This window comes from Chiloscyllium plagiosum, chromosome 19, assembly GCF_004010195.1.
Source record: "Chiloscyllium plagiosum isolate BGI_BamShark_2017 chromosome 19, ASM401019v2, whole genome shotgun sequence".
Lineage (NCBI taxonomy): Eukaryota > Metazoa > Chordata > Chondrichthyes > Orectolobiformes > Hemiscylliidae > Chiloscyllium > Chiloscyllium plagiosum.
Window position 1 is genome coordinate 26,526,369 of NC_057728.1, and position 16,885 is coordinate 26,543,253.

General features: G+C 39.9%; 1 protein-coding gene across 3 annotated transcripts in view; it reads left to right on the plus strand.

Annotated features, from left to right (window-relative positions):
• The window catches only part of LOC122559618 (tubby-related protein 3-like), a 136,178-nt gene that overhangs the window by 95,642 nt on the left and 23,651 nt on the right, over positions 1 to 16,885 (plus strand). The window contains exons 4-6 of one of the 3 annotated variants that reach the window (XM_043709409.1): positions 2,705 to 2,830; positions 13,126 to 13,290; positions 13,901 to 14,016. In XM_043709409.1, the coding sequence (XP_043565344.1) occupies positions 2,705 to 2,830; positions 13,126 to 13,290; positions 13,901 to 14,016 (407 nt within the window). Of the gene's footprint in view, positions 1 to 2,701; positions 2,831 to 13,125; positions 13,291 to 13,900; positions 14,017 to 16,885 lie in introns of all 3 variants that reach the window. The other 2 variants (XM_043709408.1, XM_043709410.1) reach the window with 2 other exon arrangements.

Genomic DNA, 16,885 nt, shown 5'->3' on the forward strand with positions numbered 1-16,885 from the left:
TTTATTGGTCAGAGTATTGAGTACAGGAGTTGGGAGATCATGTTGCAGCTGTACAGGACATTGATTTGGCCACTTTTGGAATATTGCATGCTATTCTGGTCTCCATCCTATCGGAAAGATGTTGTGAAACTTGAAAGGGTTCAGAAAAGATTTCCAAGGATGTTGCCAGGGTTGGAGGATTTGAGCTATAGGGAGAGGCTGAACAGGCTGGGGCTGTTTTCCCTGGAGCATTGGAGGCTGTAGGATGACCTTATAGACGTTTACAAAATTATGAGGGGCATGGATAGGGTAAATAGACCAAGTCTCGGGAGTCCAGAACTAGAGGGCATAGTTTTAAGGTGAGAAGGGGAAGATATAAAAGAGACCTAAGGGCCAACTTTTTCACACAGAGGGTGGTACATGTATGGAATGAGCTGCCAGAAGAAGTGGTGGAGGCTGGTACAATTGTAACATTTAAAAGGCATCTGAATGAGTATATGAATAGGAAGGGTTTGGAGGGATATGGGCGAGGTGCTAGCAGGTGGGACTGGATTGGGTTGGGATATCTGGTCAGTATGGAAGTATTGGACCGAAGGGTCTGTACATCTCTCTCACTGTAGTCCCAAATGACCATAGGGCTGCTGTTTCATCAGGTTGAGGGTCACCTTGCCTCAGGCGAGTGGAGAGTTTGAAAAGGAGAGTTTATCATGGTAACCTCAGCTGATATGGGAATTAAACCCATGCCATTGTCATCCTGCTGCATCAGAGATCAGCCATCCAGCCAATTGATCTCTGCCCTTAGTCTCCATGGTAATCAAATCCCACAGGCCCGTTATTGGGCAGCATGCAGTGAAAAGACAGAAGCTTTTCATATTCTATATGCATTTAAATTCAATCAATATTTTCAACTGTAATTTAAGAAAACCTCTGAACAAAACAGTTAGATCCATGCTAGACAGCCTGCACAATCTTTGTGGAGGTCAGTTGTGAGTGCCATCACTTTGGTGCTGACCATAAAATCCTGTCAGAAGTCACATGACACCAGGTTATACTCCATGTTTATTTGAAATCACAAACGTTCGGAGCACTGCTCCTTCAGATGAAGTGGAGGGAAGTGCACAGGCACAGAATTTATAGGTTGCCTGAAAAAGGAGCAGTGCTCTGAAAGCTTGTGATTTCAAATAAACATGGAGTATAACCTGGTGTTGTGTGACTTCTGATTTTGTTCACCCCAGTCCAACACTAACAGTGCTACATCATAAAATCAAGAACATAGAGTTAGGATGTCTGCTTGCATAGAGTGTAAACGTTAACATAAGCTTGTTGGACTGCTCAAATTATTTATGTTCTATAGTTTCTACAATGCTGTAGTTTACTACCTTGTAATATTCCATGAATGGCACCTCATTATCTCATTTATATCTGTACTGTAGTCTATTCTGTCCTTGATAGTAGTGAACCTCATGTATAACCTCTTGTGATATTTTACTGAGCCATTCCTTCTTGCAGTAGTCTGTCCATACTGCCTGTTAATGGATGCGTGCCTGACAAGCCAAAAGCTGCAATCCAATCTTTTCTGCCCCCTATATTCTGCCTGTTTTAGTGTTTCTTTCCTAGCCCCTCCAAGAGAGGATGTTTTGCAAGCATCATTCCTGAGCTTAGTTTAATTTGCAGAATTCGGTCATCAAATTTATATACAGTAATTATACAAGTAGAACATAAAGATACAACCTAAAGGTAGCATTTAAAATCTTGAGTTATGATCATCTGTGAGCCTTTCATTCCACCATAAATGCTGAATTGGTTTGTCAAACTTGCTGCTGACCATATTAAAATATCTAGCCAGGAAGATTCTCTTATTTCAGTTTTGTTTTTGAGATGCCTACACTGCATTACCCAATCACTCGCCTCTTGTTTCTGCTGCACTACCTCACTCCAAATCACTGCAAAATCCTAACGTGGAATTACTTAAGTGCCTAGTAGTCTCATACAAAGATTACCAGAATTCCTCCCAAATCCTAATCTTATTGCCATACCATATATCTTCTGTCCGGTGAATCTCAAACTGGGCTTAAGGAAAGCCCTAGGCCCATTTATATGAAGGCGAATGTTGCAGACAGAGGCCCTATCTCATAAGTCCTCGAAAGTTCCGTCATGTCTGGGTTCAAGTCTAATTTTTAGTTTGTTGTTTGAGAACCTTTAGATAAAGTTGGCATTTGATGACGCAATATGCATCACATTCTGCTATTAATAGTGGCTAATGTGGCAGGTAGCTTCAATGTGTGTATCTTGACGTAGAAGCTAACCATAAAACTTAGAACTGAAAATGTGTTGCTGGAAAAGCGCAGCAGGTCAGGCAGCATCCAAGGAGCAGGAGAATCGACGTTTCGGGCATGAGCCCTTCTTCAGCGCTTTTCCAGCAACACATTTTCAGCTCTGATCTCCAGCATCTGCAGTCCTCACTTTCTCCCCATAAAACTTAGAAACCTTGGTCATGGTATTTTCAACATTTATGATTTTACAAGAAATAGTATACAGAATAAATTTTCTAAAGTTGAATTATGATGCAGTTATACATAGGAAGCTGAGGAAATTGTGTAGGTGTGGAAACATTTTTCCACCTGTATTTCGATGTGCCTGACCTAAACTAATGAAATATAAGGAAAGCAAGCTTGTGAAAGACGCTGTCAAATATTCACTTTCCTTTGTTACTTTATATTAGCAGAAGGAGATAGAAAGAAATCTGATGAGGCACAACTACCTGAGAAATCTTTGCGACCAGACATGCTGAAACACTTGCGAGAAGGTAACAGATTGGACAGAGACATCGAAAGGGACAAAGGAGAGCCAGGTTAGCTTTAAGCACATAGAGCTTGTAGTTTCTGATTCTCCTGAAGTTTGAACTGTTAAATTCTGGCTCCGTACACACCTTTGTAGTAATGTGCTTTCAAAAATATAAGCAATCTGCTCTATTATCTTAGACAATCATTATGCAAATCCTTCATTAAAACTGGAGAATATTATGGATTGAAAACCAAGTGCTGGAAATTCAGCAGGTCTGGTAGCATCTGTAAAGAGAGAAATGATTCTGAGTTAACGTTTCTGATTCCTGTCTCTGCTTTGGAACTCAAAAATGGTGGTTTTTGGACATTAGCCAAAGCGGGAGAAGGGTCAAGTGGAACAGGTTGTGAGAGTGCCCAGAGCAAAAGACAAAGGCAGCTGATAATGGTGATAACTAAGGAGACATAGATATGTAAATAAGGTGTAAATGTTAACTGTAGAAAGGAGAATATGGGTCTGCTTTGGAGAGCAAAGCTAGCAAGACATGCCTGGGGGAAGGTAGGGATGTACTGTTATGGAACTCAATATTGAATCTTGATGGGGAAAGTACAAAAGCGGAAAATTTCATGTCACTCATCCATTCTGTAGCTCCTTTGAGTTCTGAAGAAGAGTCATGTTGTATGCAAAACATTAAGAGCCAACAGAAGATACCAGACCTGCTACATTTTTCCAGTACTTCATTTTTACTTCAGGTTTCCAGCATTATAGTATTTTCCTTTCATATGAATGTTCTGGATTCATTGGCTTTTTTCAAAAGAGATAAAGAAAGCACTCATTTTGATCGGTATTGTGTTCTAATATTAATGGCAGAACGTTATTTTTGGGACAGTAGAGCCCATTGGGACAGATTTTCTGTGAGCCAGAGAGTTGTTATGCCGGTATAAATAAGAGTTGTGCATGGGGATGCTGCAGAATCCTCATCATAGCAGACTCCAGTGGAATTGCATGGGTAACTGAATTTTCCTCTGGACAATTCCTCTGTTTGGCACTCTGAAAGCAACCATGATAAATGGAGGTTTGGATGGTTCCAATGAAGTTAAATAAAATAGGTATTCAGGAAAAATTTGTCTATGAAATATACAGTCCAACTCCTGAGTCTAACTATTAAACAGATCCTATTCAAGATGCAATACCCCAGCAGTGTTATCACTAGATTATTAATTCGGAACCTCAACTCATGTTCTGGACACCCAGGTTTGAATCCCACTGATGGTGGAATTTGAATTCCAAAACAAAATCCGGTAATTAAGAATCCACTGATTATCATGAAGCCATTTTTGATTGTTGGAGAAACCTATCTGACTCAGTCATGTCCTGCAAGGTAGAAAATCTGCTATCCTCATTTGGTCTGACCTATGTATGACCCCTCAGCAATCTGGTTGTCTCTTAACCGTCCTTTGAAATGACTTAGCAAGCCACTCAGTTCAAGGGCAGCTGAGGATAGGGAATAAATGCTGGCCGGCCAGCTAGCGACACCCATGTCCCATGAGTGAATATAAAAAGAACTTAGCTCACTCACCCCCAACTACACTTGCCACACACTGATTTCCCAAGACCCACATCCCTGTTCCCCAAGATCCAACATTTGCTCTGGGATCTGAAATCCCGCTGGGACCTGACATGTCCCCTCACTCCTTCAACAGATGCTCCCCCACCCTCACATTATCAAATCCCATCATCCCCACAACCAGTTGCCACATCCCGAAAAACTGATATGGTGACAGATATTAAAAATATTAATCAGATTTTGGAAAATGTGTATAGCTGAAGTAAGTGTTAGATGATTCAGGATTTTTTAAATGTATTCAATCATAGGATGTTCATATTGCTGGAAAGGTCAGTACCTATCGTTCAGCCCTAATTGCCTTTGAGAAATGTAAGTTAAAGAACAAAATATTCAGGCAATGGCCAGAACTGTAGCATCCTAGTGATCGAAGTGATGAAAGGTGCATGTTGACATCACCAGCATGGTGTTTCTTTTTAAGGAATGACCTAATCCAAAGAGCAATCTTTCCCATTTCTCTCTATCCTGGTGGAAAAATACGAACTGTTATTTCACTTAGTCAGTCCTTTCGAGCAAGAGAACTTGCAAGCTGCATTGCAGAAGTTATTAGAACTAATATTAGACTTAGTCTCTGAGGTGCACAATGGCAGGATGTGGTGCTGCACTTTCACTTTGACCATGTGTTGAGCTTAATGGAAGAGTAGAAGTCCAAAGACAAATTGTAGTAGGAAATGGAACTCCAGTGATAGTGATTTTACAGTTGTATTGATTGAAGTACTGCTTTCAAGTGCAAACAGATTACTTTATTGAGTTCAGTACTTAGATGAGGTTGATAATTGATTAAGAAATGCTGAAGCATTTAGAGTACAAAATCAGACCATTCAGTCCAAACAATTCATTCTGTTATTTACATTCCACTCAATCCATCTCTCACACTTCCTCAGTTAAGATTTCAACATTACCCTCTAACACTTCTCCCTTGTACGATTATCTAGCTTCACTATAAATGCTTTTATCCTGTTCACCTCAACTCCTCCCTCATAGTCAATTCTCACCATTCTTTGGGCAAGAAAGTTTCTTCCGAATTACTTATTTGATGTCTGTCTACCTTATTTTGAAGGCTACTATCCTTCCTAAAAGTAGAAAGATTCTAAAAGTACCTACTCTATCAAGATCTTTCATTATTTTAAAGACCACTAATATTCTTTTTGAAGAATGAAGGTTATAACCTGGCCACCTTCTCCCGAGAGAGATAACTTTGCAGCTCTGGTATCATCTCTTTTGCATCCTCTCCAGAGTCTCTGTACAGCCTTTCTCTGCTCCAGAAAAAGCCATTGAAAATGTAAGGATTGTTTGGCGAGTATGTATTGCAGTCATATCTTAGAAAATGTGCTAGAAGTTGTTGTGGCTCACAAGAGCCACCTATAGGTCAATACAGAGTGGGGACTAAAATCCACAAGCAATATGGATTTGTTGCATCTGAGCAAGCTGGAAGCTTAGCGAAAACCACATTAAAGCTCTAACTTGGTAAAGTTAGCTGTCGGGGAGAAAAATGCTGGAGTTGTGCTGGTGAATAAGTACTGAAGTGCAGTGTTTTGAATTCAGGAGACCATGAACCGACGAAAGAAGGGTGATCAACCAGAACATGAACAGTTGTTGAGGCCATCTATGTTGCAACAGTTCTTAGAGGGAGTTTCAAGGTTAGATCTACAAAAGTGAAGGGTTGTAATTCCTTGTGAAATTTAATGACATTTAATAACCCACCATGTTATTAATGTTAGGGAGGAGTTTCTGAGATCTGTCTTACTTGTCTTAGCTATATTTATGTGCACTATAGGGCATTTCATCCTAATATCCTGCCATAGTCCCATTCATTCTGGGACTATGGCAGATTGCATTACTATTTTGACTCATAATAAGTTGTTGTTTGTTCAAATAGTGGAATCTTAGCTTTATTCTTTTACCAGGACTGTTGTATCTCACTCTCTGTCTACTTTTATTTTTAGCAAAATGAGTACAGGTCCTTAATCAGATTATAATTTGATGGTCTTATCCAGGAATTATAATAGTATCTCATCATTGTTTAGTTTGTTCTTGTTTATTGGCAGAATACGTTTTTCTTCCTGAATTTTGTTGCACATTAAATTTCCTGCTGCTGTTCTATCTCATTGTTTGCCAATGCCACAATTTGCTTTCCCAAGTTCTGTTCTCAACCCATCAAGTTCAGCTTTTTACCATGAGGGTGGCACAGTGGTTAGCACTGCTGCCTCACAGAGCCAAAGACCCAGCTTCAATTCCCGCCTCGGGCATCTGTCTGTGTGGAGTTTGCACATTCTCCCCGTGTCTGCGTGGGTTTCCTCTGGGTGTTCCGGTTTCCTTCCACAGTCCAAAGATGTGCAGATTAGGTGAATTGGCCATGCTAAATTGCCCATAGTGTTAGATGAAGGGGTAAATGTAAGGGAATGGGTCTGGGTGGGTCGTTCTTCGGAGGGTCGGTGTGGACTTGTTGGGCCGAAGGGCCTGTTTCCACACTGTAGGGAATCTAATCTAATCTAATCATTCTGTGGTCTTGGTCTTTTGTCAGGATTCATCGTCATTTGTGGTCCCTTGATTCTGTGTCTCTTTCACTCACTCTCTCACTCGCTGTCTTGTTCTCACGCACTCTCTCACTTGCTCGCTCTCTCACTCACTCATACGCACGCTCCACACACACACTGTCTCTTTCTGTCACACGTTGTCACTGTCACGTTCTCGCTCTCTCTGTCCCCATTGAAAGCTCATCACCGATGCCTTTGTGTGTGTTTGTCGATTCTTTGGTTAACAACTCTATTCTGTTTCACGTGAGAACACTTGGAATTGACTTTCCTTCCTTTTAATCTGATGAACTGAGTTTAATTGAAGTGTGATAGCCAAGTGGCTTAAAAACAGAACAAAATAGTATTTGTTGCAATTGACAATAAAGGGGGTTTAAAAAAGGGAATTCATGTGATTCCTCCTCACCTGGTCACCATGTTTTCATGTGAACAGCTGATTCTTGGCATGCCTATTTCAAGAAAGAGTTAGATAGAGCTCTTAAGGATAGTGGAATCAAGGGTATGGGGATAAGGCAGGAACAGGATACTGATTGAGGTTGATCAGCCATGATCATAATGAATGATGGTGCTTGCTCGAAGGGCAAAATGGCCTACTCATGCACCTATTGTCTATTGAAATAGTTAATATTAGGACACCAGGGAGGATCTACCAAGAGATAGTGGAATCTGAAGGGCAGGATTTTCTTTCTTTTACTGACAGTCAAGAATGTCAATGCAGCCACTCTTCAAGGAGAGCTTCAGCCTGTTTTAAAACGTTTCTTTATTTTCTACAGTAGGTTGCCTATTTGAGAATTGACAGAGCAGAAGCTAATGGGGAGGCAGTTTTTAACCATCCAGACACTCTCTCCAATCAATCAAAGTTGATTTCATAGGAGCTTTTTCCAAATGCTGTGGAATTACTTCAAAAAGGCCAATAGCAGTTGCTTTAATGACTCTACTGTTGAATCCAGACAATGTGAGGGAGGCATTGTTAGTCAAATTGCTCTAGTGCATTTGTTGCTGTTACACAGTCCAGATTTTAAAAGTAGTCCATGGAAGTGGTAACAGGAACAGGTCTGAACACTAGGTTGATTTTTAATTTGTCGAGATATTTGTCAAATATTCAAAATAGTTTGTAGAGGCATATGCCTTTCTCAGAAATCATGTCTTAAAGAATATTATGATCTTTATTACAGATATGTTCCCATAAATTTTTCTTCTACTTTTACTTATCAGTTTTGATTCATTTCCATTTACTAGATGCAGTGGCAAACCCTTCCTCATTGTATTTCTTACATACTGGGTTAAAGAAGAGTCCTGCAAACATTGTAGGAACTCCATTTTCTTATCCTGTTTACCTCCCTTTTCTGGCTGCTTGATTTTGAAGGTAGTTGAAATCCTCTGATTATTTTGTCTTAAACCCTTACAATTTAAGGCATGTGTGCTTCTTCCTTCACCTCCCTTGCACTGCTAGGTGTTTTTTTTAAATATCCTTATTGTTGTTGACTGCTTATTATATTTTATCGTAAATATTCTGAGGATGGGTCACGTTTTTTATACTCCAGTCATGTTAAAAGACAGTTTCAAATTTTCTCTTTTATTTTATGTTAGAAGCAGAAGGGGATAGAAAAAAATCTGTTGTAGCACAACCTGAAAAATATTTACATCCATTCATTCTAAAAAAACTTGCAAGACAGTAGCAAATTAGGCGGAAACATCAGAAGGGATAAAGCTGAGCCATGTTAGTTTTAAGCCCATGTAGTTAGTAGTTCCTGATTATTGTGAACAAGAACATGGAAGATGGAATTTGAATAAATATGACATTATTTACTTTTGATAGAAAAAAGGAAAGGCATAGCATTTCTTAAATGGTGAGAGGTAGGGAAGGATTGATGTCCAAAGGGATCTGGGTGTTGTTATCATCTGTATAGGTTGAAGGAATGCTGAAATCTAATAGAATAAGGGAACAGATGATGGGCATATTACTTAAGAGTTAATTGGGTCTCAGTTGTTTGCATAGATATGAGGAGATAGTAATCAGTGGGGTGAGAATTTTATGGAGGGTGGCTAACTAAAGTGTAAACTTGGCTTCTGTTTAAATAATCATTATTTTTAGAGTGTAATAGATGTCCTGTTCATGATTGAATGGTGGAGCAGTCTCGATAGGCTGAATGACCTAATCCTACTCCTGTATTTTATGGTCTTCATGAAAAAGTACAAGTTAGCATTCAGTGCTGCAACAACTAGGAATTCATCATGATATTGTATTGGCCTTCATCACAAAGGGATTTGAGTACAGGAGTAAAAATGTCTTGCAGGAATTGTGTTGAGGTTTGGTGAGATTGCAGCTGGTGTATTGTGTACTGTTTCCTTTTTAAGGAGTGATGTATTTGCCATTGAGGGAATGCAGTGGAGATTCACTCGACTTGTCCCTGGGATGATAGGATGGCCTATAAGGGGAGATTGAGGAAACCAGGCTTGCATCTCTAGAGATTCTCAATGAGATGTGATTAAATTGAAATTTCTCGCTGGGTATGACAGATTAGATATTGATCAGATGTTTCCCTGGCTGATGAGTCTCAAACCAGGAGGTGCAGCCTTAAAATAAAGGGCAAGCCATTTACAACTGAGATGAGAAATGTCTTCAGTCAAAGAGTAGTGAATCCTTGGAATTCTCAGTCCCAGAGGGTTTTAGAATTTCAATTGTTGAATTCGTTCCAAACAGAAATTGATAGAACTCTTGGTGCTAATAACTTCGAAGGATTTTGGAAGACTAGGGCAAAATGGTGTTGAGGTAGGTTATCACCCATGAGCTGTTTGAATCACAGAACAGGTTGTGTATTGAGTGACCTACTAATCTTGCACTTATTTCCTATGCTGCTATGAAATTTGCACTATTCAAATGCAGCTCCCGATATATCTGTTACAGAAATGTGGTTCCAGAAAATACAAACATTCTACTTTAATATCTCAGCAGTGTCTGTAGACAAAGCAGGAAAAGTTATGTACAAAAACTTTGACAAAATTGCAAGTTATCATAATATAGCATTTAAAAGAGGAGTATGGTGAAGTGAAACAACATAGAACTTTGAGAAGACTTAGAATAAGTTTCAGTTTGTTTGAAGAGAAAACAGAAAATGGATATATGTGATGTTAGCGTGATAATTTGAGACCTGGAACATGCAAGGTAGCTGAAGATGGGTGAGTGAGTTTGAAATGGAAGGATCACAGTGTTGAAGTGGAATAGACTGAATCTTTCTTAGACTTTTCAACACTGCTTATTAGAAAGGCCTACTAACATGTTATCCCATATGAGCATGTTTACCTGAACAGCAATGCCAAAACTACCCCACCCCCACCCAATTCTCACCTTACACTCCAAGAGAAGTCAGCCCTCATCCTACACCAGTACTTTCTGCCAAAGAAATAATGGAAACCAAGATAAGGTTAGAAGTTAATAGAGACAATTTGTAGGTGAGGATGCAAAATGCTGTGTGGAAAAGTAAAGCATTGCACTTGATCTCCTTTGAAGGAAGGGGGCAAGTCAAATATACGTAGGTTAATGCGTGAATAGATTGAAACGCTAAGTGTAGGGAGCTGATGGGGTTTGCAGTTAGGAACAGAATGGTAGAGGCACCAATCAAGGACTGAAATAAATCAGATGATAAATTACACCTTTAATATCTCCTGTCTGAGTTTTTGCCTTGTCATGTTATATTCTATCATGTCTTTTTTGGTTCAAATTGCCTTAAATCTATGAAATATGCGAATTACTGCAACATTCTTGATTTTTCTAATATCATGTGCACTAAATAATGAAGAAGATACCTGACTGAAACTTAATAAATATTAATTACTAGTATCTCAGATGCTTTCAGCCTCTGTGATTTTACCAGCAATAGCAGCGAATAACTTTATGCATGGTGCCTTAGGACCAAACCATTGGACTTTGTATCGATTTTCACTTCACAGTTTTGGAAACCATACCCAAGATCATACCACTGTAGCAGTCAGTTAGGATGTACTGGATATTCTCCAATCTTTCAGATTGAATGGCACTGCAGGGATGACTTGCATTTCTGCTTCTACGCAGTTCCAGAGGGCTATTTAGTCATTAACACAGAAATAAAAACCACAAAATTCTGAAAAATCTCAGATATCAGGTGACATCTATGGGAGATGAATTATAGCATTAATGATTCCGTTTGATGCACTTCTACATTTCTACAGAAATGTAGAAAATAAGAGCAAAAGTAAGTCTTTCAGCCTTTGAACCTGCTCTGCCATTCAAAATAATCATGGCTGATCATCCAGTTTATTGCCCTGTACATGCTTTCGCTCCAAACTGTTTAATCCCTTTAGCCCTATATCACACTCCATTAATTATTGTTGATACCCCACCACGGTGAACCAGTTAGATCATTAGGCCCAGACAATGGTAGTAGCTTTCTTCTACTGTCAAATATCACTATAATTATACAAGAAACAGAAGGAAACCAGACAAGGTGTGAGGGGTAAGGGAAGAACTATTATGGTAACCTATGATCAGAAAAAAAATAGCAAAAGCAAGTTGGAGATCACTGGCTTATCCTGCCAATGCCAACTCTTAGACTCAGATAAAAGATAGGATTTAGATAAATGTGCCCATTCCCCACTATCAAGCACGCTCTGCCATTCAACAAGGAAGAGTTAGATATCTCTTTTAAACTACACTGAACACAGACACCGTTGACCTAATTTTACTCTGTGTGATGACTCTTCATCAGAGCTGATGTGAAGTGTGGAGTGGAAAGTTATGTGGCGTGCTGGGGAGGAATGTATGTTGATAGTTCAGATTAATTGATAGGAATGTAGATATGGCAGAACAATGGTATGTCTACCTGCCAGACTGGAAAGAACAGCCAGTCCCACTGAGGAGAGTTGTGGCTGTGGAAGTGATGTTTGCTAGATTTTTAACTAAATGCACGAAAGGGAAAGAATGGCACTGAAGGTGAACAGTAGAAAAGGCAAAACATCAAGTGAAGAGAGCAGCAGAATTTCTTCAAAGTGGGCATTGCAGAAAGAGAAATGGCAGTGAATTAAACAAAAATGAATACATTTTGTAGATGCCTGTAAATCTAAAGTAAAGGCAACAGATTCAGCAGCAACCCCCACAGGTCGATGACATTTCATCAGAATTGGGAAAAGATTTAATGAGTCCATAACCAAGTGAGCAATATTGGAATTGTGGCAACTTATAGATAATGTAATAAACAAGCTGATTAGTGAGTGGAATCTATTCCTATCAACAATAATTCTTTAATAGATTAAGGCAAATGGCAGCTAGTGGAACTTGAATTCTTTTAATAAGTTTAAAATATAAAGTTGGTCTCAGTAATGGTGAGTAAGACAACTATTATCAATTGTCATAAAAACCCATCTGGTTCATTCATGTTCTTGTTGGGGAAGAATCTGCTATCCTTACTTGTTTTAGCCTACTTGTGACTCCAGATCCGCAGTAATGTCATTGACTCTTAACTGCCCTCCAAAATGGCCTAGCAATTCATTTCATTCAAGGGCAGTTTGCAATGGGTAACAAAAGCTGGTCAGGTCAGCAATGTCCATGTCACGTGAAAAACTAAAGTTTTAAAAAAACTGTGCATTAGTGCCTAGCTGATGCGCTAATGTTTTTGATGAGCACTGTGGAAACCTGACGTGACTCTGATATGTAAAAGTTGAACACAGTCAGAAGTCATAAGACGCCAAGTTATAGTTCAACAGGCTTATTTGAAATCACAAGCTTTCGGAATGCTGCTCCTTCATCAGGTCAACTTCAAAAGTTCAACACCAACACCTCCACTTCATAAAAGTTGAAGACAGTTTTGATGTTTGTCATCACTGAAAGAGCAGGAACTCTAGGTCAAATTGAAGTGCAGCTTGTGTAAATACAATTCTTGAGCGTATGTAATCTTGGGAGAACTGGTGGTTGGCTGCCCTGCAGTTCTTGCAGTGCCTAGCCCCTCTCTTCTTCCTCTGAAATGGAAAAGCAGATTTCAATGATGTGGGATTTTTTTAGTGGGATTAGTAGGCGAGAGGGAGTTAAATCAGCTTAAGTGCAAAAGATCTATCTGTAAGTAGCAAAGCAGCTCATTTTATTTGTTATTAGTTGTGGGCATTGCTCAAAAGTTAATTTCAGTATAATTATTAATGAAACCAGCATTAACAAAAAAATTGCTTTCCTGTCTGCAGGTATTGATGGCCCGGGAGCCGTCATAAGTAATGAGGTACAGGAAGTTAACACCAAAATCCAAATCCTTTCAGTTGGGCAGTCCATGACAGCCCCCAGTGATGAAGTTGAAGCAGTCCTTGACTCTGCATCAAAACCAGACATCCAAGAATTAATGGAACAAAGGGGTAGGTGGGATAGTTCTCCAAAATCTTGTAAGTTCCAGTTTTCCTTTAACTGGAGTCAATCTATGTAATTTGTGAACTTGTAAATGGTAAATGGTTTTGATGATTTTTTCTATTTATGTATTGAATTTTCCACATCTCGGAAACCATATTCCAAGTTTTTGGAATCACGGTATTAGAATTAGATTCCCTACAGTATGGAAACAGGTACTTCGGTCCAACAAGTCCACACCAACCCTCTAAAGAGTGACCCACCGTCCTCGACATTTACATTTACCCCTGACCAAGTCACCTAACCTACACATCCTTGAACACTATGGGTAGTCTAGCAAGGCCAATTCACCTAAGCTGCACACCTTTGGACTGTGGGAAGAAACCAGAGCACCTGGAGAAAACCCATGCAGACATGGGGAGAATGTGCAAACTCCACACAGACAGTCACCTGAGGCTGGAATTGAACCCAGGTCCCTGCCGCTGTGAGGCAGCAGTGCTAACCACTGAGCCACCATGCCGCCCTGTTGATACTTTTTCTGTATAAGAATCACAATTTACAGAACAATATTGTTTTTCAACCTTAATGTGGTAAGGGTAAATAAACTTTTTATACATATAGGAATCTCTGGAAGCATGAACTTTGAACAAGCTAATGAAGAGAATGACAATATTTCAAGCTCTCAGACTTATGAAAATGTAAGGCCCTCATCTGCTGTAAGCAAGCAATCAAACAAGGTAAGGATTTTATTGTGCTTAATAGATTAGCATTTAAAGAAATATTGGTGTCCCTTAAGAGGAGGTAAGTGGTAAAACAATTAAGTGTTATGGTCAGAGGCTGAGGAGTGACTTTATAGAGGATTATAAAGTCATGAGGGGCATGGATAGGGTAAACAGACCAAGTCTCTTCCCTGGGTTGGGGGAGTTCAGAACTAGAGAGTGTAAGCTTAGGGTGAATGGGGAAAGATTTAAAAGGGACCTAAGGTGCAACTTTTTCACGCAAAGGGTGGTTCATGCATGGAATGAGCTGCCAGAGGAAGTGTTGGAGGCTGGTACAATTGCATCATTTCAAAACCATCTGGATCGGTGTATGAATAGGAAGGGGTTAGAGGGATATGGGCCTAGTGCTGGCAAATTGGACTGGATTAATTTAGGATATCTGGGCAAGTTGGATTGAAGGTTCTGTCTCTGTGCTGTACATGTCTGTGATTCTATGACTGAAAACAATTCCTGAAAGTCTTGACTTTAACTGAAACAACTTTAAGTGAGACGTGGTTTCCCCAAGGAACCAATGTTGAAATTAGAGAGTTTCCTAAGGATAATTTTTGCCTGGAAAAGCCAATGTAAAAGTTAACATGTAATGCCATACTCATGCAGCATTTTGCGTTCCTAACTGAAGTAACTTGCAAAACAAAATAAGGAAAGCTTTAATAAACAAAGCAGGCTTCTTGCTTGCAAAGTAGTCCTTAAAGAAATTTACAGAATGGTACATGTGGAACTTATTCTGTACAACGATTGTACAGATAAAGTGCTACAGGATATAATACAACTGAGAATTCTTTATGGAGGAAGTGAGGACTGCAGAAGCTGGAGATCAGAGCTGAAAAATGTGTTGCTGGAAAAGCGCAGCAGGTCAGGCAGCATCCAAGGAGCAGGAGAATCGACGTTTTGGGCATGAGCCTGAAGAAGGGCTCATGCCCGAAACGTCGATTCTCCTGCTCCTTGGATGCTGCCTGACCTGCTGCGTTTTTCCAGCAACACATTTTTCAGCTCTGACCTCCAGCATCTGCAGTCCTCACTTTCTCCTAGAGAATTCTTTAATAAGAACAAGTCCAAAGCAGTTCCTTTCCTAGTACAGGTGCAAAAAGACACAAATGTTTTAAAACAAGATCAAAAATGAAATTTACTTCTGTACTTCAGCAGAAACTTTAATAAAATAATGAACCTTGATGTACTGTGCGGACACAACAACGCCAAATCTAGCTGCACAATCAGAGGGTCTTCATGATGATGTGAAACACAAACAGGAAGTAAGGGATGTTAAAACAGGGCATGGGACTTTAATGAAGAGAGAGGACATTAAAAGAAATCACTAAGACAAAAAAACCCCTTAAAATATGGACTCCCTGTAGCACAATCTCCTTTGCATAAAATATTTTCTGAACTGGAACACACATAACTACTGCTAAGACTCTTGCTTAGTGAATTTGTAATTGTTAACTTGGTTTCTAACTTTCATTCCTTCATTCTCTTATTGTAGAAATATTTAATTTACCCCATTGTCTGGCGAAGTTTATAACATCCCCTCAGTAATTTCCTTGATGATGTGGATTAGTTTAGCAATTTCTTGATCTTCTGTGCATGATCAAACAAATGAGTGGATCTAATTATGGCCTCAACTTGACATTTCAACCTAATCTTAATAGTAGAACATTACAGCACAGTACAGGCCCTTTGGCCTTCGATGTTGCGCCGATCAGTCATACCAATCTGAAGCCCATCAAACCTACACTATTCCATGTACGTCCATATGCTTGACTAATGGCGACTTAAATGCACTTAAAGTTGGCGAATCTACTACCGTTGCAGGCAAAGCATTCCATACCCTTACTATTCTCTGAGTAAAGAAACTACCTCTGACATCTGTCCTATATCTGTCAGCCCTCAATTTAAAGCTATGCCCCCTTGTGCTCGCCGTCACCATACTTGGAAAAAGGCTCTCCCTGTCCACCCTATCTAACCCTCTGATTATCTTATATGTTTCTATTAAGTCACCTCTCAACCTTCTTCCCTCCAACGAAAACAGCCTCAAGTCCCTCAGTCTTTCCTCGTAAGACCTTCCCTCCATACCAGGCAACATCCTAGTAAATCTCCTCTGCACCCTTTTCAAAGCTTCCACATCCTTCTTATAATGCGGTGACCAGAACTGTACACAATACTCCAAGTGCAGCCGCACCAGAGTTTTGTACAGCTGCAGCATAACCTCACGGTTCTGGAACTCGATCCCTCTATTGATAAAAGCTAAAACACTGTATGCCTTCTTAACAATCCTGTCAACCTGGGTGGCAACTTTCAAGGATCTGTGTATCTGGACACCGAGATATCTCTGCTCATGTACACTACCAAGAATCTTACCATTAGCCCAGTACTTTGCATTCTGGTTAGTCCAACCAAAGTGAATCACCTCACACTTGTCCGTATTAAACTCCATTTGCCTCTCAGCCCAGCTCTGCAGCTTATCTATGTCTCTCTGTAACCTACAACATCCTTCGTCACTATCCATAACTCCACCGACCTTAGTGTCATCTGCAAATTTGCTAACCCACCCTTCTACGCCCTCATCCAAGTCGTTTATAAAAATGACGAACAGCAGTGGACCCAACACCGACCCTTGCGGTGCACCACTAGTAACTGGACTCCAGGATGAACATTTCCCATCAACCACCACTCTGTCTTCTTTCAGCAAGTCAATTACTGATCCAAACTGCTATATCTCTCACATTCCCATTCCTCTGCATTTTGTACAATAGCCTACTGTGGGGAACCTTATCGAACGCCTTGCTGAAATCCATATCCACCACATCAACCGGTTTACTCTCATCTACCT